Source organism: Garra rufa, chromosome 3 (genome assembly GCF_049309525.1).
Source record: "Garra rufa chromosome 3, GarRuf1.0, whole genome shotgun sequence".
In the NCBI taxonomy this organism is placed as follows: domain Eukaryota; kingdom Metazoa; phylum Chordata; class Actinopteri; order Cypriniformes; family Cyprinidae; genus Garra; species Garra rufa.
Genome location: NC_133363.1, coordinates 29,253,639 through 29,271,402, shown reverse-complemented (window position 1 = coordinate 29,271,402; position 17,764 = coordinate 29,253,639). Strand labels below are relative to the sequence as shown.

Here is a 17,764-nt window from a genome sequence, read left to right as displayed (position 1 = left end):
ACTCTTAATCTCTGTGGTCTCCTCCTTTCTCATCTATGCGTCCTGGCAAACAGCCCTGGCCTGTCTCCAAAGTGATTAATACTCTAATTAGCCATATAAATGCCTCTTTCCATCCCACTCACAGAAAGGAGAGAGGACCTTCCACACATACATAATCTAAAATGTGTCTTCAGCATTTGTCTGCTTAAATCAATTCAAATCTTTCCACAGGAATTCAGCCAACCTGGACTATGCTGACCAACTTTGCTTACCCTGTAAACACAAAGCACATAAAAACTCATTATATTTAATTCAATAAAATAAAACAAGGCTTAGTATTATTGGATAAACAAAAAAGAAAAGTAAATCTTCAAAAATGATTTATTATAGCAACCTGCACACTTATTTTACCTTACTTATTACAATTTCTAAAGCCCAACACAGTAAAGGTGTACTTAAAGGTCTAAGATGGTAACAATTGGAGCAGCCACATAAAACAAGATGGCCACATGCTAACAATTTGAGCAGCATGTGTTCAGTCAATATGCTAGACCACACAAACAACAAAAGGACACCACATCCAATTTCAATTATATGCTTAAGTAATAAATATTAATTAGGCACTTTATTTCCACTTCTCAAATATTTTCTCCTTTTTTAAGATATTTTGATAAAATATGTGACCTTTCTGACCCTGCAGACACAGTTGTTTGATGTAAAACGTCCATCTCTTTTAATCGCAGACTTCATATATAGGAAGACTGTGCACTCCTTATACTTATGAATGTGAAAGTGCAATGCCCAATATGGCAAATAAGCCCCGCCTTCTAAATGAAAGAGCCAATCGTTGATTAGTAAAGTAATCGTGTCACTGCAGCTGCCGTTAGAAGCCCCGGTTCCTATAGAAACAGGCAGGATTCCCAAACTTGCGCTCGGGACTGTGCATGCACATTGGCTGCTCTAGCCTAACAAAATAAGGCTGTTTTTAAAACAACAATTATGAGGCAGTTGTCAGATTTCATTGGTGATTTCAAATAAGAAGTTAAATCATTAATTATGTTTCCCCATTCAAAGAGATAGAAGTTGCACTTGCATGCCCAAGAGGCATTTCAAAGATGGCCGCCAAGTGAAATGACTTGCCTTAAATGGACTTTGTCTTAGTTGATCATCTGTATATTCTGGTTCAAATTAGTAAGGCTGGGAAAATTTGCAATAATACCTCATAAAATACCTTCAAAATGATACATGACTTGGATTAAAAAATTACCAAGCTACAGCCATTTGAAGGCAATAAAGTTGATTTTAAGAAAAATCGAGTAAAGTTTTCTGAAGATTTCAAAGTAAAATCACCAAGCAACGTTGCATATTCTTTTGTTAATAATAATTAGTAAATTATTAATTACAATATAGCTATTTAAAAAAATATAAGAACAAAGATGCAAATAAACAGTAGTTTAATCAAGAGCAGCGAGTGATTCTGTCTTTTCTTTTAATGTTTGATTAACATTGAGACAGATCTATATTAAAGGAGTAGTTCACTTTCATAACAAAAATTTACAGATAATGTACTCACCCCCTTGTCATCCAAGATGTTCATGTATTTCTTTCTTCAGTCGTAAAGAAATTATATTTTTGAGGAAAATATTTCAGTATTCCTCTCCACTTCTATGGTGCCCCCAAGTTTGAACTTCCAAAATGCATTTAGGGCTCTAAATGATCGCAGCTGAGGAAAGAAGGGTCTTATCTACCAAACGATTGGTTATTTTCTAAAAAAAAATTACAATTTATATACTTTTTAACGAATGCTATTCTTGTCTAGCTCTGTGTGTGCCACTGTGTATTCCAGTTCATGACAGTCATGTCGAAAAACTCCCATTTAATTTTTTCCTCCAACTTTAAAATTGCCATACATCACTGTTTTACCTTTTTTGTAAAGGGTGTTTCATCTTCTTTGCACATTCACTTTGTAAACACTGGGTCGGTACTTCTGCAGCAAAGTATTACAATTATGAAGTTGGAGGAGAAAATGAGATGGAGGTTTTTCAACATACCCTAACTGTCATGAACTGGAATACACAGAGTTCACGCAGAGCTAGACAAGATGAGCGTTTGAGGTTAAAAAGTATATAAATTGTAAATGTTTTTAGAAAATAACCAACCTGTTCACTAGATAAGTCCCTTCTTCCTTAGCTTGGATCATTTAGAGCCCTTTGAAGCTGCTTTTAAACTGCATTGTGGAAGTTCAAACTCGGGGGCACCATAGAAGTCCATTATATGGAGAGAAATCCTGAAATGTTTTCCTCAAAAAAAAAACATCATTTCATCAAGAGTGAAGAAAAAAAAAACCATGAACATCTTGGATGAAGGGGGTGAGTACATTATCTGTAAATTTTTGTTCTAAAAGTGAACTACTCCTTTAAGACCTACTGTAATGCATGGATCTAATTATGTTACACATCAGATTTTTACCCAACCTTTAACTAAACGTTCATGTAAGACATAACAGATCATGTTTGTGTGAATCTCGCCAAGACATTATTTCGCAATAATGTACTTTATAGGGAGATTGCGCACTCTCAGAGAGGTGCGTGATATGCACATGCTTTGCAAATGTCAGTCAGCGCGATTTTTTTGTTTACATCAGCATGGGTTTGAAAATTATATTTCACTGGTTTAGACTGTGTTTTGCAATAATAGACTTACAACTTGTGGTGAGAAGCAGTTGTCCAGAAGTGTGAAGAGAAAAAGGTACTCCTCTCAGAAAACATACAAATAAAGATCATTTTAGATGCTTAATTACTATTTGAAGCATTGGGGTTGCTACTGAACTCATTTTTTACTTCTTTTGCCTGTAGGTCAAAACTAGACTGTGCACATTCTGACTCTTTTGCTAGCATGGTTCACAAAATTGTGAATAAAGTTGGTATTTTTGTTTTCTTTCTGCACTGAAAGTACTCTTGTAGCTTCATAACATTACGGAATCACTGATGTCACATGGGCTATTTTATCGATGTCCTTACTGCCTTCCTGAGGCTTGAACGTGTCGGTTGGGTTGCTGTCTATGCAGGGTGTCTACAGGTTTGACCAAGTTAAATTTAAGACATTTTAAGACTTTTTAATACCCTTTTCAAACAAAATTTAAGACCAAATTGAAAGTCCCGCAAAAGTCTATCACAAAACTATGAAAATATTTTAAAATATTATTTTATTTAACTGATTTTTCTTGGGAATATTCAACAGAAAACACTATTCCAGAAGAAGAAATTATTTTCTATTCCATGACAATGTCAAGGCTCTCCCACACTTTGAAGCCAATGTAACAGTGTAACAAACACGGATTTTGAGTCACGGATCGGATCATTTTTCGGATCAGCAAAAAAAAATATATATATTTTTTCCTAATTACTGAATGCTTACTTTAGGTACTTCTAATCCACAGCAAAAACTACTAGCTGAACTAAAGTTCAGTAACAAAACAAGAACAATTACACAAATGACAAGTGTAAATGAATACAACATAAAGTTAGTAATAAAATCATAAAGTTAGTAATAAAATCTATAACACTAGTATCCAGGAGTGGAACTTTAATCATTAATTGTAAAATAACTAGTGCTTCTCACTGCAGGTATTTATAGGACGCTGTCTCTTTAAATCCTAATGCACGTTCCTAATACTGGCGCGCATCTTTCTCAGCTATCTCGGTTCACTGAAGACATAAACGACTGTGTTTACCAGGATACCAAAACGGGTATTAAGACATGACTTTGTATGTACGTTTCAGTTCAAATAGAAGTTAAAGAGGAATCAATCTGTGTGAATCGCGCCTCTCTCTCTCTTTCTCTCTCTCTTTCTCTCTCTCTCTCTCTCTTTGTGCGCGTGCTCGCGTCAGGTGTCCGCGGCAGCGGTAAAAAAATGTGCGTGTTCCCTTTTTAAATTGTTGGAATTGGTAAAGTGGCAAGACAAAACATGTGCTAATTATAAACTTTTACTTTATGATGGTTAAACTTAACAGTTAATCCGCGAATCAAATGCGTGTAGTTGGGCGGAAACCCGCTAAATCTGGCAACACTGAGGCGTTGTCAAGCAAGCGCGTGTCTAGTAACAGAACAGATTTAGAACCCGCGCAGCAGAGCCATATAAAAAGAGAGTTGCGACACTCCCATAGGCTTCCATAGGAACTGAGGAATGCGGAAGTAAAGCGTGTCATGGAGCGGTCAATAGTTCCAAACAACCAATAGCTCCTCCATTGAAGCCCATTCATTTCAGCGCTTCTCAAGCACAGTCGCAAGTATATTGAAGAAATTACTGCATTTCTTGACATTTTAACGCATCAGTTGAGCTCTCGAAAAACTGGCCAATAGTGGTATTTTATGAAGCGTGTCATAGTTAATGTTTATCGTTAAAAAATAAACAGTTAAACTGTAAATGCAGCTGGATAACGTGAGAAACACCGTAATAGTGACCATAACCAGATACTAGTTGTCATATTTTTATGTTTTTAGTCTTTCTGCAATCTTTCTCTCACTGTAGGAGGTTGAATGAGTTTCAGTAAAGACTGCATTCAAGAAACACGATAAAAATGTATGCTGAATGCAATTCGTTGCCTTGTGTTTTTTTAAACATTATTTTCATCTTTTCTATTATGTTAAATGCCATTTTTGCTTGCCTTTTATAATATTCACTTATGTTGTATATTTGAATATCATAAAACAAGAGTAAATTACTTTTTTTTATTTAACATTAAATCGTTAAATCGAAACATACTGTATAAAAAAAGAGTGTTTGATCATGTCCAAATACACATGCAGATGTATTTAACCTTAAATATTACACTAACTGTAATCTAAATACTATATTAGAAAATGTTGTCTTTTAAATGGTCAGGATCATTATTGCACATATTAAGTACAAAAAACCTCCTCAAAATATTTACTAAATAGAACTTAACTATATATATTACAGTTATTTAATTGAATAAAAGTTACACTTAAGGTGTTTGGTCACATTTGAGTGCCAAAGAGTATGAGAACATATTAATTATGTCTCTTTATCACTCCCCAGAATAAAATGCGATTGTAAAGCGTATTCAGAGAAGTTATCAATACACAATCAATGCACATTATGTGTTAATAATTACTCGAAATTGCTGCAAATATAGTAAAACTGCTGTCTATCCTATTTAACTCCATTCAAACACATTGACAGCGCGGAGCTGTTTGGAACTATTGAGAGCTCCATGAACCACGTGACCGTGCGGCGGCGAGATCAAAGCGTGTCGCAACTCTCTTTTTATATGGCTCTGCCGCGCAGGAGATTCTCCTCAAAACGATAAACGTTTCCTTTTCAAAGTGTAAAAAAACAAACATTTTAATGATGGAGACATTCCCTCTAAAATCAAGATTAAAAAATTAAGACCCTTGGATTTAGATTTAAGACAAATTAAGACATTTAAAGGCCTTATTTTAGGACAACGGAATTTAAGACTTTTTAAGACTTTTTAAGGATCCGCGGCCACCCTGCTATGCTGGGACAGAAAGCTCTCGAATTTAATCAAAAATATCTTAATTTGTGTTTTGAAGATGAACAATGGTCTTACCACTTTTGAACGACATGAGGGTGAGTAACTAATTACAGAATTTTCATTTCTGTATGGACTATCCCTTTAAGGCAGGAAAAGTATGTCTTATACCACTGATACAGCTCATGCATTTTCGCTCCTAAGAGCACGGCTTCACTGGGAAATTTAGATCACTTGAGTTTCACCGTTTATAACCACAGAGAGATGACTGATGTAATTATAGGGAGAAATTATACCATGGTTTTCTGTCTCTATCTTTCCCTCACTCTCACAGCTTCATCCTAAGACACATTCCAGCAGCCAGTGAATCACATGAACCGCAATCATAATAAAAATCCCCACACATGCCCTCCTATCTACAGCATGCATGGTCAGCCGTTATTAAGAGGAACCTTTCACAGCTGATAAACACAACCACAACACAGTGACTCACAGTCAAGCTCTTATGCCTACAAGCAAGAACCAATCAATTATGTATTCCTCTTGAAGCTCATATAGATCATATGTTCTGCTTCAGCCATACAATAATCATATCACACGGAGGCAGGCGGACGTTCTCATATAACCTCATCGTTGGCTGTGCTGCACACGTCACATGCAGGAGGACAGTTGACTTACCGCCGGTTGCAACAGTGATCTCTCGCAACAAATGCCCATAAAATGGAAAATCAAAGGAGAGATTGACCCGCTGAGGATGAAAACAAGACAAAGTTTAGCTTGCAATTATACAAAGACTGTGATTACAATAAAATATACAGCAAGTGTAGATCTAGACACACTCTACGGACTCATTCTGTGGTCGGCTAAAGCGAACATAACTCTGCTAATAAATTTGACTTCTGTCCTAAATCTATGGTGCGCTTGTCCGCTGTGGTTTCTTTTGTTTGGAAACTGCAATGTGAGGATATCACAGTCTGTTTCAGTAATGGGATGGCGACACACCAAAACCTGATCCCAATTCAGAGAGGATCAACACTTGGTCAGTTACTTTGAAAATCCACAAAGCAGACAAACCCTTCCACAAGCAACAAATAAAAGGATTTTTTTAAATAACTTGGTTAGTTTGAAAATAAATGGAATGTGAACAGTAACTGTTCTTAATTGTAGTCATTTCATATTTGCATTTTAGATGTGTACTGCTTTCTATTTGTTTGTGAAAGAAAGAAAGAGAGAAAGAAAGAGAGAAAGAAAGAAAGAAAGAAAGAAAGAAAGAAAGAATGGTCTTACCGCTGCTTGTCGGTGTGTATTGGACAGGATGCCATGAATTTTCACCTTCTCCTTGTCCATCTGATCAATATTTACCCATAATTCTTTGCTCATAGGGTCACTGGGGCCATAAGTCTTTGAGGTGTAGTAGTTATGATCTGTGTCCTCCTGCAGGGAAATATTAGACAGCCAGTCAGGTTAAAGGACACAATACTTACTGTCAAGAAATTCAAACAAAATTGTTCACTATCTGGTGAATTATTGCTTTATTAAACTTTAAGAAACAGCCTAACACATTCCATGTTTGTTTATGGTAGGCTTTTAACAATCAAGGGCCATGAGCCCATTCTGATTATCACGTCACAAATAAGTACCATTTCAGGTCTTTCAGTATTAAAAACACACCCAAACGCTTTCCCAAAAGAACAAAATACAGAGGCATGTTTACAAAAAATGAGCCAATCTTTGTTAGTTTATATGTGCTTTCAAAGCTGGCCACATATTTATGAGGGAAACTAAAAGCTTTAATGAAGTGCGAGTTGATCAGCGGCACCTGTATTGGTGTCTAGCCTCAGCCTGGAAAAAATGACGATATCCAAACAACAAAAGGGCAACTGAGCTCTTTTAGCCCAGTTCTGCCTATCAACTTGGGTGAAGAGAATGAATGGTCAGTCATATCACCAGCTGGTTTGAAAAAGAGGTGATATAGTGATTAAGACACGTAGGCATATACACTTTAAGTCAAAATTTTACAAACACAATGTATGTCATGTTGTATTTAGGAATTACCTGAATAAAATATTTCACATAAAACATTTACATATAGTCCACAAGAGAAAATCATTTATAAAAATGACCCTGTTCAAAAGTTTACATCCCCTTGATTCTTAACACTGTGTTGTTACCTGAATGATCCACAGCTGTGTTTTTTTGTTTAGTGATAATTGTTCATGAGGCCCTTGTTTGTCCTGAACAGTTAAACTGCCCACTGCTCTTCAGAAAAATCCTTCAGGTCCAACAAATTCTTTGGTTATTGAGCATTTTTGTGAACCCTTTTTATTTGAACCCTTTCCAACAATGACTGTAATATTTTGAGACCATCTTGTCACACTGAGGACAACTGAGGGACTCATATGCAACTATTACAGCAGGTTCAAATGCTCACTGATGCTCCAGAAGGAAACACAATGCATTTTGAATTTGAAGATCAGGGTAATTGTATCTTATTTTGTCTTCTGGGAAACATGCAAGTATCTTCTGTAGCTTCTAAAGGGCAGTACTAAATTTAAAAAAATATGACATTTAGGCAAAATAAGAAAAATGTACACATCTTCAATTTGTTCAAAAGTTTACACCCCAGGCTCTTAACGCATCGTATTTCCCTCTGAAGCATCAGTGAGTGTTTGAACCTTCTGTAATAGTTGCATGAGTCCCTCAGTTGACCTCAGTGTAAAAAGATGGATCTCAAAATCATACAGTCATTGTTGGAAAGGGTTAAAATACACAAACAATGCTGAAAAAACAAAGAATTTGTGGGACATAAAGGATTCTTCTGAAAAAAAAAAAAAAACAGCAGCCAATTTAACTGTTCAGGACAAGGGACTCATGAACAAGTGAGTTGTTCTAAATCACTAAACAAAAAAACACATCTGAGAATTATTCAGGTAATAACACAGTATTAAGAATCAAGGGGATGTAAACTTTTAAACAGGTAGTAAAAAAGTAAAATTGCAAAATGGCATGAAAATTAACTTTTAGCAGATTCTGCAAGGTGTATGTAAATGTTTGATCTCAACTGTACATGTGTAGGTATGTGTGGATTTATGTATGTGAGTGCAAACATACAGTACTTGCAATCCAGATGTACCTGGTATATCAATTTATAAGCAAAAAGTGACAATCAATAACCCTGATATTTGAAGTAAATGAACAGGTTACAGGAGGTTACATCTGCCATGGATGGAAAATCTTAGTGCAAGCAGAAACACAACCCATGACTGCTGATTAGTAACAGCATAACGCTTTAGACAGGGACAGATGAATATGATCAACTAACGGAAAGAAAAAAACTTAGAGAAACTTTATCCCTTTAAATTAGTGACCATTACAAATTATTTTCCAAAAAAGGCCAAAAATCCAATTTTTGTGAATTTGTGGGTTTTAAAAATGAACCAAAATTAATATTTTCCCTACCAATTAGTACAATCCGTGACAAAAACACTTGACCTAGGCTGAGTGTGACATGATTATTGATGACATATAGAGCCTGTCTCTTTTCCTGTCCTGTCATAATAAAGCCAAAAAAGCCAAAACTTTAACTTTACAAATATATATATATATATATATATATATATATATATATATATATATATATATATATATATATATATATATATGATTTTCTGTATGGACACATGCTCTGTGAGTAGAACACATGATGGCTGACCAACTAATAATCCAAAATAACACCCACTGGACATGACAGATTGAGCATTAATGAAATCGTCCAAGATTGATCTATTGTTGTTTACTCAGCAAGGCAAGGCTGTCTGTAAAACCCTAGGAGGAAAATGCTTGATCATAAATGTCTGCACTGTCTTATCAAACAATCTGGCAGTGAGGAATTCAGCATCAAACTATATGAATAATACAATTCTCATAAAGAACGAAAGGTGTCAGAGTTAAGGAGAGGTGAATTTAAGGTACGTAATCTTTTGACAGTTTAATCTCTTAAAGTGCGAAAGCAAAGCAACAAAGGCTGGAACTCAAGCAAACTAAAACCTGAGGCCATATAATAAAAAAGCAATAGAAATTCAGGCCTTTGAAACTCACAAAATAAAAAATAACAGAAGCACTTTGTTGTGCGTAAAAATGTTGAAATGAATGATGCACCAGGTGTATGGGTTTATGAGTGTTTGTACAGAAATGTGTTTGTATACAGGAGCTGGTAGGAGTTCACACACTAAAACTCCTTTACAAAGACCCTGTCAAGCAACATGAAAGGAAACAGCCAGTGGACATAAAAATTAGCAACAGCATACTTCATACACACGCAGTGCTTTGAAGTAACCATCAAGTGGGATACTAATTCAGTACTGAAAACATGTGCATAATGTTTTTCATATGGTTAAAATGACCACATAGATGGATTTACAACAGCTCATTGTGCACATTAGAGTTTTATTAGCCCAGCCACTAAGAACAGACCAATAAGGTAAAGCTTCAGTGTCACATGATCCTTCAGAAATCATTCAGAAAAAAAGATCAGATCGTGAATCATTAAATTCAGAATGGGACTTCAAAGTGTGTATCGTGAATCATTTGATTCAGAACAGAACTTCAAATCACTTATCATGATTAATTTGATTCAGAACGGGACATCAAAGAGCGTATCGTGAATCATTTGATTCAGAACAGAACTTCAATGCACTTGTCGTGAATCATTTGATTCAGAATGGGACTTCAAAGCGCATATCATGAATCATTTGATTCAGAATGGGACTTCAAAGCATGTATCGTGATTAATTTGATTCAGAACGGGAAATCAAATCACGTATTGTGAATCATTTGATTCAGAATGGGACTTCAAATCACTTATTGTGATTGATTTGATTCAGAACGGGACTTAGGAGCGAATCTTAATTTGTGTTCTGGAGACATCTTACACATTTGGAATGACATGAGGGTGAGTAATTAACAGAATTAATTTATTATTTAATTAACTAATTTAATTAAGCGAAGCCACTCGTGGGCATGATTATATTAGAGATGAGTTTAGACGGTAAAAAACTGGAGCTTGTGTTGGTATCATATGGATTACTTTATTAGAGAATATTAGTTTTCGACGTGACTTTTCCAAGCTTTCTATAGATATATTTCTCATGTCTGCGAGGCAGGTATTCGCTGAGATTCAGGTTGTTTTTTTACGTGTCTGTGAAGAGGGGTGACAGAGATCGAGACGGCAGAGAGTGCACCCTGTTTATTTTACAAAAGCACATTGTTTTTTTTGTTATTATGACTATACGCAAACAAAAGACCCATTGCAGTTTTAAAATGACTATAAGTATTTTTTTCAGTTCTTTTCGTAGTCATCAAGAAAAACGAGACCGACAGCATCGGTGCGGTCTTCGACCCCAGAGGGTTGTCAGTGTTGCCGTGGGATGTTTTTCAAATCCGCGGGTTGAAGCAACCCCAATAACGTAATATTTAGCCCCTGGAAGGCGTCTCTTACATTCTTACACTCTCACACAGCATTAAAATCGCGTAGATTGGTGTACAATGTTTTATTCATTTAATATATTTTATATTGGGGGCATCCAAGTTATTTGACATATTTTAACATTTTTTTTAAAAGTAACACAATAGTTACTTTCCCTTGTAATTAGTTACTTTGCAAGAGAGCTACATTGAGTCTGTGTATAATATGCAACTGGTACAATCATTGTTCCTTTTTAGATGTTCAAGACATCATCTTGCTATAGAAACAGGCAGATGTAATAAATCAAATATTTCTGTGATAGAAGATGAGAAGCATTTTTTTGTATAATTGCCCCTTGTATGTGGAACTGCGTAAGAAATATTTAGGTGATCTGGTTATTGTTGGTGTTATGCATGGAGGTTGGCATTGTGTATATCATGAAATTAAAAAAAGACTATCTGCCATGTTATTATGATTTTGTGGAACTATGGGGCGAGAACTCATATATTTAATAGTTTAATAATTTTTAAACTATTTATAATAGTTACCAGTTACCAGTGCCAGTTTATAATGATGTAACTCTTGACAATGATGTTACTATATGTGCGAAGTAACTAGTAAGTATAACTAATTACTTTTTTTAAGTAACATGCTCAACACTGGTTATGTGTCCTTTAAAGATGTCCGTCTAGTGTGTGTTTACATAGGGAAATAATGAAAAGTAGTGCAGTGGAATGGAAAAAGCCATTCTGTTTGACTAGCCTCTTAGGGAAATTAATATTTTGTTAAAGTTTAAAGTTTACCATTATTTGGGAGCTGTTGTCTGCCTCATCATCAGCCAGTATACCAGGCGAATCCTGAGACTCAGGCTTCAAACTGTCTTGACTGGCTTTGTTACTTTCCATTGGAAGTGGCTCCTGGAGAAGCCAGCGTCTCCTCCTCAACAGCTCCACAGTGACATCATCGTCCTGTGACCATCCCTGATGAATTGAATAAGCTGCTCCTGGAACAACACAAACAACAATCAATCATATGAGCATGAGAACATTTTGACATTACATAACAACAAGCTTCATTTCGGAAGAAATGATGCTTGTTCCTTTTGAAAATGCAGACAGAATTACCTCCTCAAAGCTTATTGCTAAAAAGGTTTCCGGAGATCATGAGGATCAGTTTCATTGCTCGGTTTTGTCAAATCCAATCCAGACAAACCTCATTTGTCTCAAGCCTAGCTCTCACAAATGAAACATCACACACGGTTATGCATTTCATATGGTTTATACAGACACAAAAAGCATAACTTTTTCTCACTCTGCAACAAAACAGCTCTATTTTGTTTCAGATTAACTGTAGTCGTGATAAAGCATACAGTCCGGTGTACTCCTGACACTTGGTTTATTGTTAAACTGAAGGATGATGTTATGATGACACGCCAAACGGCTTCTGTGAAAGCCAAGGGTGAAAGGTAAAGAAACGGTTTCAACTGTGAGCCAAGAGTCTCAGCCCATCCACGTCTGCTTTTCCTTTTCTATGGTCTGTATATCACTCTTTATGTCCCTAATCTCTTTCTCTTATTCACCTAGAAGAACATACACAGGGCCAAATTCTTATGCAAATCAAGACTCATGTGATCAGAGTTTAATTAAACCTTCTGTTTACTCTGCTCTCTAGTCTTCTCATTGGAAATAAAGATGTGGGAGATGATGGGAGTGTGTTGCTGGAATTCAGGGCGACTGAACGGCCAAAATGGGAATCACCGAAAGCACTTCATAATGTGATTGAGCAGACTAAACAAAAAGAAGAAACAAAAAGGAGAGACCAATGAATCACCCTGGAATGTGGGTTAGTGCTCTCCGAACACTAGTTTAATCTAAACTAAAAGTCTGTATAGGTTCAGTCATAAACTTGCTGTTTTTAGAAGCTGAGGTTGACTGAGGACACAAGGAGAAGTTGTTTAGGCCTCAACAGCTTGAATTGATCTTCAGATTCCACATAGAAATGGGTTATGTTTATCTAATGCGTAAGAGATAATGATGGTTAAATACCTAAAAACATTCCTGTAGACTACACAGACTACAGCAGTAAATTGGGTAGAATACATTTAGCATTGCAAGTGGTCTCTACAAAGGTACAGAGGTACAACAGAGACAAAAAACTAGCCAGAATGATTCTCAATTCTCTGTCTACTACTTATAGCTTGCAGGGTTTGTCCTGTATATAAACACTTCTGATTAGCATGCAACAGCTTCTCTTGCCTGAACCAGAGCTTATACTCATCCTCACTTACTTGTTTTGTGCTTCTGTTTACCCAGACAAAACATTTCGTTAGTTCCTTATAAGATATGCATTCAGGATAATAAAATATTTAACTTTGATTGAAAGACTGAACCATTTGTACTAAAAACTCAATACACTACTCTTTAAAAGTTTAGGGTAAGAGTTTTAAAGGAGACATATCATGAAAATCTGACTTTTTCCCTGTTTAAGTGCTATAATAAGGTCCCTGGTGTATCTACCAACTCAGAAAACGTGAAAATGGTGAAAAGTTGGCAAAAGTTTGAGAAAAGCATGCTAACTGTTCTGTCTTTAAAGTCCCACTTCTGTCTTTTAGAGTCCCAGCCTCAGAGGTAACAAGACAAATGCGATTTTGTTGCTAGCTGTTTATCTTTACAGACATAACCAACTGTTTTTATAATGCATGTGTGTTTTTAACATAAACTTGTGAGAATTTGACAGTTTAAGCGCAATGAGACATAAAAGAGAACTTAGTTTAGAGAACTTAGAAATCCACTTTCTGCGCACATGCTTCGGATGTGTGTGCTCAGAAAAACCCTATATCAGAAGTTTAAACTGATATGACATGCTCGAAAACAGCGTGTTTCTGCTTTCACTCAAAATAGGCATTTTCAAAAAACTTCACACATTCTGGGGACACATTCTTAAGCATTCTTAGTCAGATTTACATAGTTTAGTTTACAATTTGTGTAGTGCCTCGATATAGTGTTCCTCTATTGGGATCTTATTTCAAATTTAAGAAATCCTTTTAAACATAAGACTGAGTACTGGAAACCGGATCTTATTTTCCTGCAAATATATTGCTCTGATAATCCCAGCAAACATCTCTTCATTCATGTGAGAGTCTAATCTGTTTTCTGCACTGGCAAACAACCCAAGTGAGAACGAATAGGGGAAAAAATGCACAACTTGCAGAATGCACTTTGTTTCTAAGTCATCATGGTCGACTGTTCTTCCTTTAAAGCCTTGATGTGAGAAAAGATTCTCAGAGCCAAGTCCTTCTGTAAAGCCCATTATACATAACAGGTCAATGAGGATTTAGAGAGGCGGCTGTCACTGACTTTTATTGTCGCTGAGTGGAAATCAGTGTCTGCTCGTGACATGCTTTGAAAAGCCACCGCAGCAGGGACAGGATCTCTTTCTCTAGCGCTTGTGCTTTCTTTTTGCTGTGAGTCTAAATCCAGTCCCACATTTCCCTCTCTTTCTCTTGTTCCTCATCCTCTGAGTGGAAGGTACCTTTATTTTCAGCTCTTAAGATGTCCATGAATGAATGACTGTCAAGCTATACTGTACATACCGATGCTTACAAACTGTGCACTAGAAAAACTTGCTCAAAAAATCATAAAAACCAATTGGAAACAAAAACATGTATTGAATTTCAATGTAATTAAAATGTATAGTGTAATGGAAGGTCAGGGGTGTGTATATAAAAGACAGACAGATGAAAGAGAGGGAAGGAGGGAGAGAAATTTGCCCACAAATGTGAATTTCCCTCCAGTCATGTCTAAAATGATCAAAATGACTGATATATTACTCTTAATTAATCTGAGGGGGACAGCCGGAGGGAGAGAACATAAGGTAAAAGGCGAAAACAAAAGTTAATAGACCACATGAATTTATCGTGAGTCACTGCTCTGGAACAAAAGAACACATACAATAGAGCAAAAAAAAAAAAAAAAGTAATATGAGGTACCAATGTATAAAAGAAAGAAAGAGGGAGGGGTGCCGGGGTTATGAGGTTCAAAACCATTCACAGGGCACTACAAAGTTCAAAACCATTACAAAACACTCCAATGTACAGTGTATGTGACTAGCTACTACCTATAGAAGTCTACAGGAGTTTGATTGATTAGGTTGCTCTCTCTCCAGCCATTATATGAAGCAGACATATTAGTGTGTGTAATTACAGAGAAGGTGAGGCATGCTGGAACAGGTCATCTGAACTCAGGATACACACAAACACCTCTATATGTGAAAGAACAAACAAGTAATCAATGACCATGCCATCCATCTTTATCAAACTTGAGTCCAAAATAAATGAACTATATTCAAAAGTTTGGGGCCAGTAAGATTATTTTTCAAAAAAAGGATACTTTTATTCAGCAAGGATAGATTCAATTCATCAAAAGTGACAGTTAAGACATTTATAATGTTACAAAAGATTTATATTTCAAATAAACACTGGTCTTTTGAACATTTTTTTTTTTTTTTTTTTTTACAGTTTTTACCATAATCAAAACCAATGTTACTTGATCGCCAAATCATCAAATTAAAACGATTTCTAACAGATAGTTTTTACTGTACAGAGGAACAGTTACAGTCTATTTTGATAAAACAGAAACTGGTTAAATTTTAGTTTAAATAGTTGGTAAAACCATTGTTACATGAATTGTCACATATAATTCAATGAGTTTTAAGAAGAATGTTTTTATAATGTTTTAAATAAATATGCTTGTTCTGCTCAAAAAAGTGTGTGTGTGTGTGTGTGTGTGTGTGTGTGTGTGTGTGTGTGTGTGTGTGTGTGTGTGTGTGTGTGTGTGTGTGTGTGTGTGTGAAAGTGTGTGTTTTAGGTACAGGACCATATAGGTTGTCTGTGAAAAGTTTACATACACCTTACAGAATCTGCAAAATGTTAATTGTTTTACCAAATTAAGAGGGATCATACAAAATGTTATTTTTTATTTAGTACTGACTTGAATAAGATATTTCACATAAAAGACATTTACATACAGCCCACAAGAGAAAATAATAGCAGAATTTATAAAAATGACCCTATTCAAAAGTTTACATACACTTGATTCTTTCTTAATACTGTGTTGTTACCTGAATGGTCCACAGCTGTGTGTTTTTGTTTGTTTTGTTTAGTGATAGTTGTTCATGAGTCCCTTGTTTGTCCTGAACCGTTAAACTGCCCAATGATCTTCAGAAAAATCCTTCAGGTCCCACAAAATCTTCCAACAATGACTGTATGATTTTGAGATCCATCTTTTTTAACACTAAGGACAACTGAGAGACTCATATGCAACTATTACAATAGGTTCAAATGCTCACTGATGCTTCAGAAGGAAACACGATGGATTGAGAGCAGTGAATTTGAAGATCAGGGTAAATGTCACTTATTTAGTCATCTGGGAAACATTTAAGTATCTTCTGTAGCTTCTGAAGGGCAGTGCTAAATAAAAAAAAATTATATTAAGGCAAAATAAGAAATGCACACTTCATTCTGTTCAAAAGTTTTCACCCCCAGGCTCTTAATTCATTGTTTTTCCTTCTGAGGCATCAGAGAGCGTTTGAACCTTCTGTAATAGTTGCATATGAGTGCCTCGGTTGTCCTCAGTGTGAAAAGGTGGATGTCAAAATCATACAGTCGTTGTTGGAAAGGTTCAAATACACAAAAAAGCTGAAAAACCAAAGAATTTGTGGGACCTAAGAGATTTTTCAGAAGTTTATGTTAAATATTTTATTTAGGTCAATACATTCATTTTGTATGATCCCTTTTATTTTGGTAAAATAATTAACATTTTGCAGATTCTGCAAGGTGTATGTAAACTTCTGACCTCAACTGTATGTTTATGTAACTAAATGAATGATCACAGACAATTATTGACACTGCACAGGCAATAAGTAAGGGAATATGTGCATCAAAGGTGAATTAAATCACAGCATGGTTGTTATTGGTTTCAGCAGTAAACAACTGCTCACAGTTGCAGAAAAACACATCCATCTGTCTCAGAGAGTTTTCATAAAGACTTACACGCACATACATAAACAAATGGACACGGCATACGTAATGTACCGGGAGAAATCAATTTTATGGAAAAATGTCTTTTCTACTTTGTGTCAGAAGACTGACTCACATAATTGAGCGATGTGTACTGTATGTACTTGAGTGCAAGACCCAGAATGACTTTGTAATCATTTCTAGAGTGTGTCTGGATGATAGTCTGCGTACGTTATATGGTCTGTGGCTGACAGTAATGACAGAATACAGATGGCTGGCTTTGCCCTAGGGTGATATAAGGTTTCCTTTACTAACCATTCACAAAGAGAGGTATTCTTAACCCTGCTAAACACTGGCCTCCAAACCCATGCTCAAACCACACACAGCTTCAGACCATCATTTGTAGTACAATGCTATGATGGACAGAATCAAGACAAGTTTAACTTCACATCTGCTCATATAAATCAACTGTTAAAGGATGGCACTAGTACTGCGACTGCCAGGGAACACATACAGGGCATGTATAACTTGAACATACTGCCAAATGCACATGTAAAACATGTGACGTGAACATCTGGGTTCCCCCCACATGCACTGACTGCACAATGACACCAAAATTCTTTGCCCGTGTTTTTACAAACCACTGTGATTGCTTGCTTTAATCTTAAAAACAGAGCCATGTACGTTCAAAACATTGAACACATCAATCAAAAGCACAGTTCATACAAAGCAGTTGTATTCATTCATAAACCAGTGCGTTTGTGTGTGCAGCGCATGTTTAATTAA

General features: G+C 35.9%; 1 protein-coding gene across 1 annotated transcript in view; it reads right to left on the bottom strand.

The window, feature by feature from the left end:
• The window catches only part of plxdc2b (plexin domain containing 2b), a 74,331-nt gene that overhangs the window by 27,853 nt on the left and 28,714 nt on the right, over positions 1–17,764 (bottom strand). Inside the window, exons 2-4 of the mRNA XM_073836594.1 lie at positions 11,766–11,965; positions 6,786–6,932; positions 6,177–6,246 (exon numbers count right to left, since the gene is read on the bottom strand). Coding sequence (XP_073692695.1) covers positions 6,177–6,246; positions 6,786–6,932; positions 11,766–11,965 — 417 coding nt within the window. The remainder of the gene's footprint in view (positions 1–6,176; positions 6,247–6,785; positions 6,933–11,765; positions 11,966–17,764) is intronic.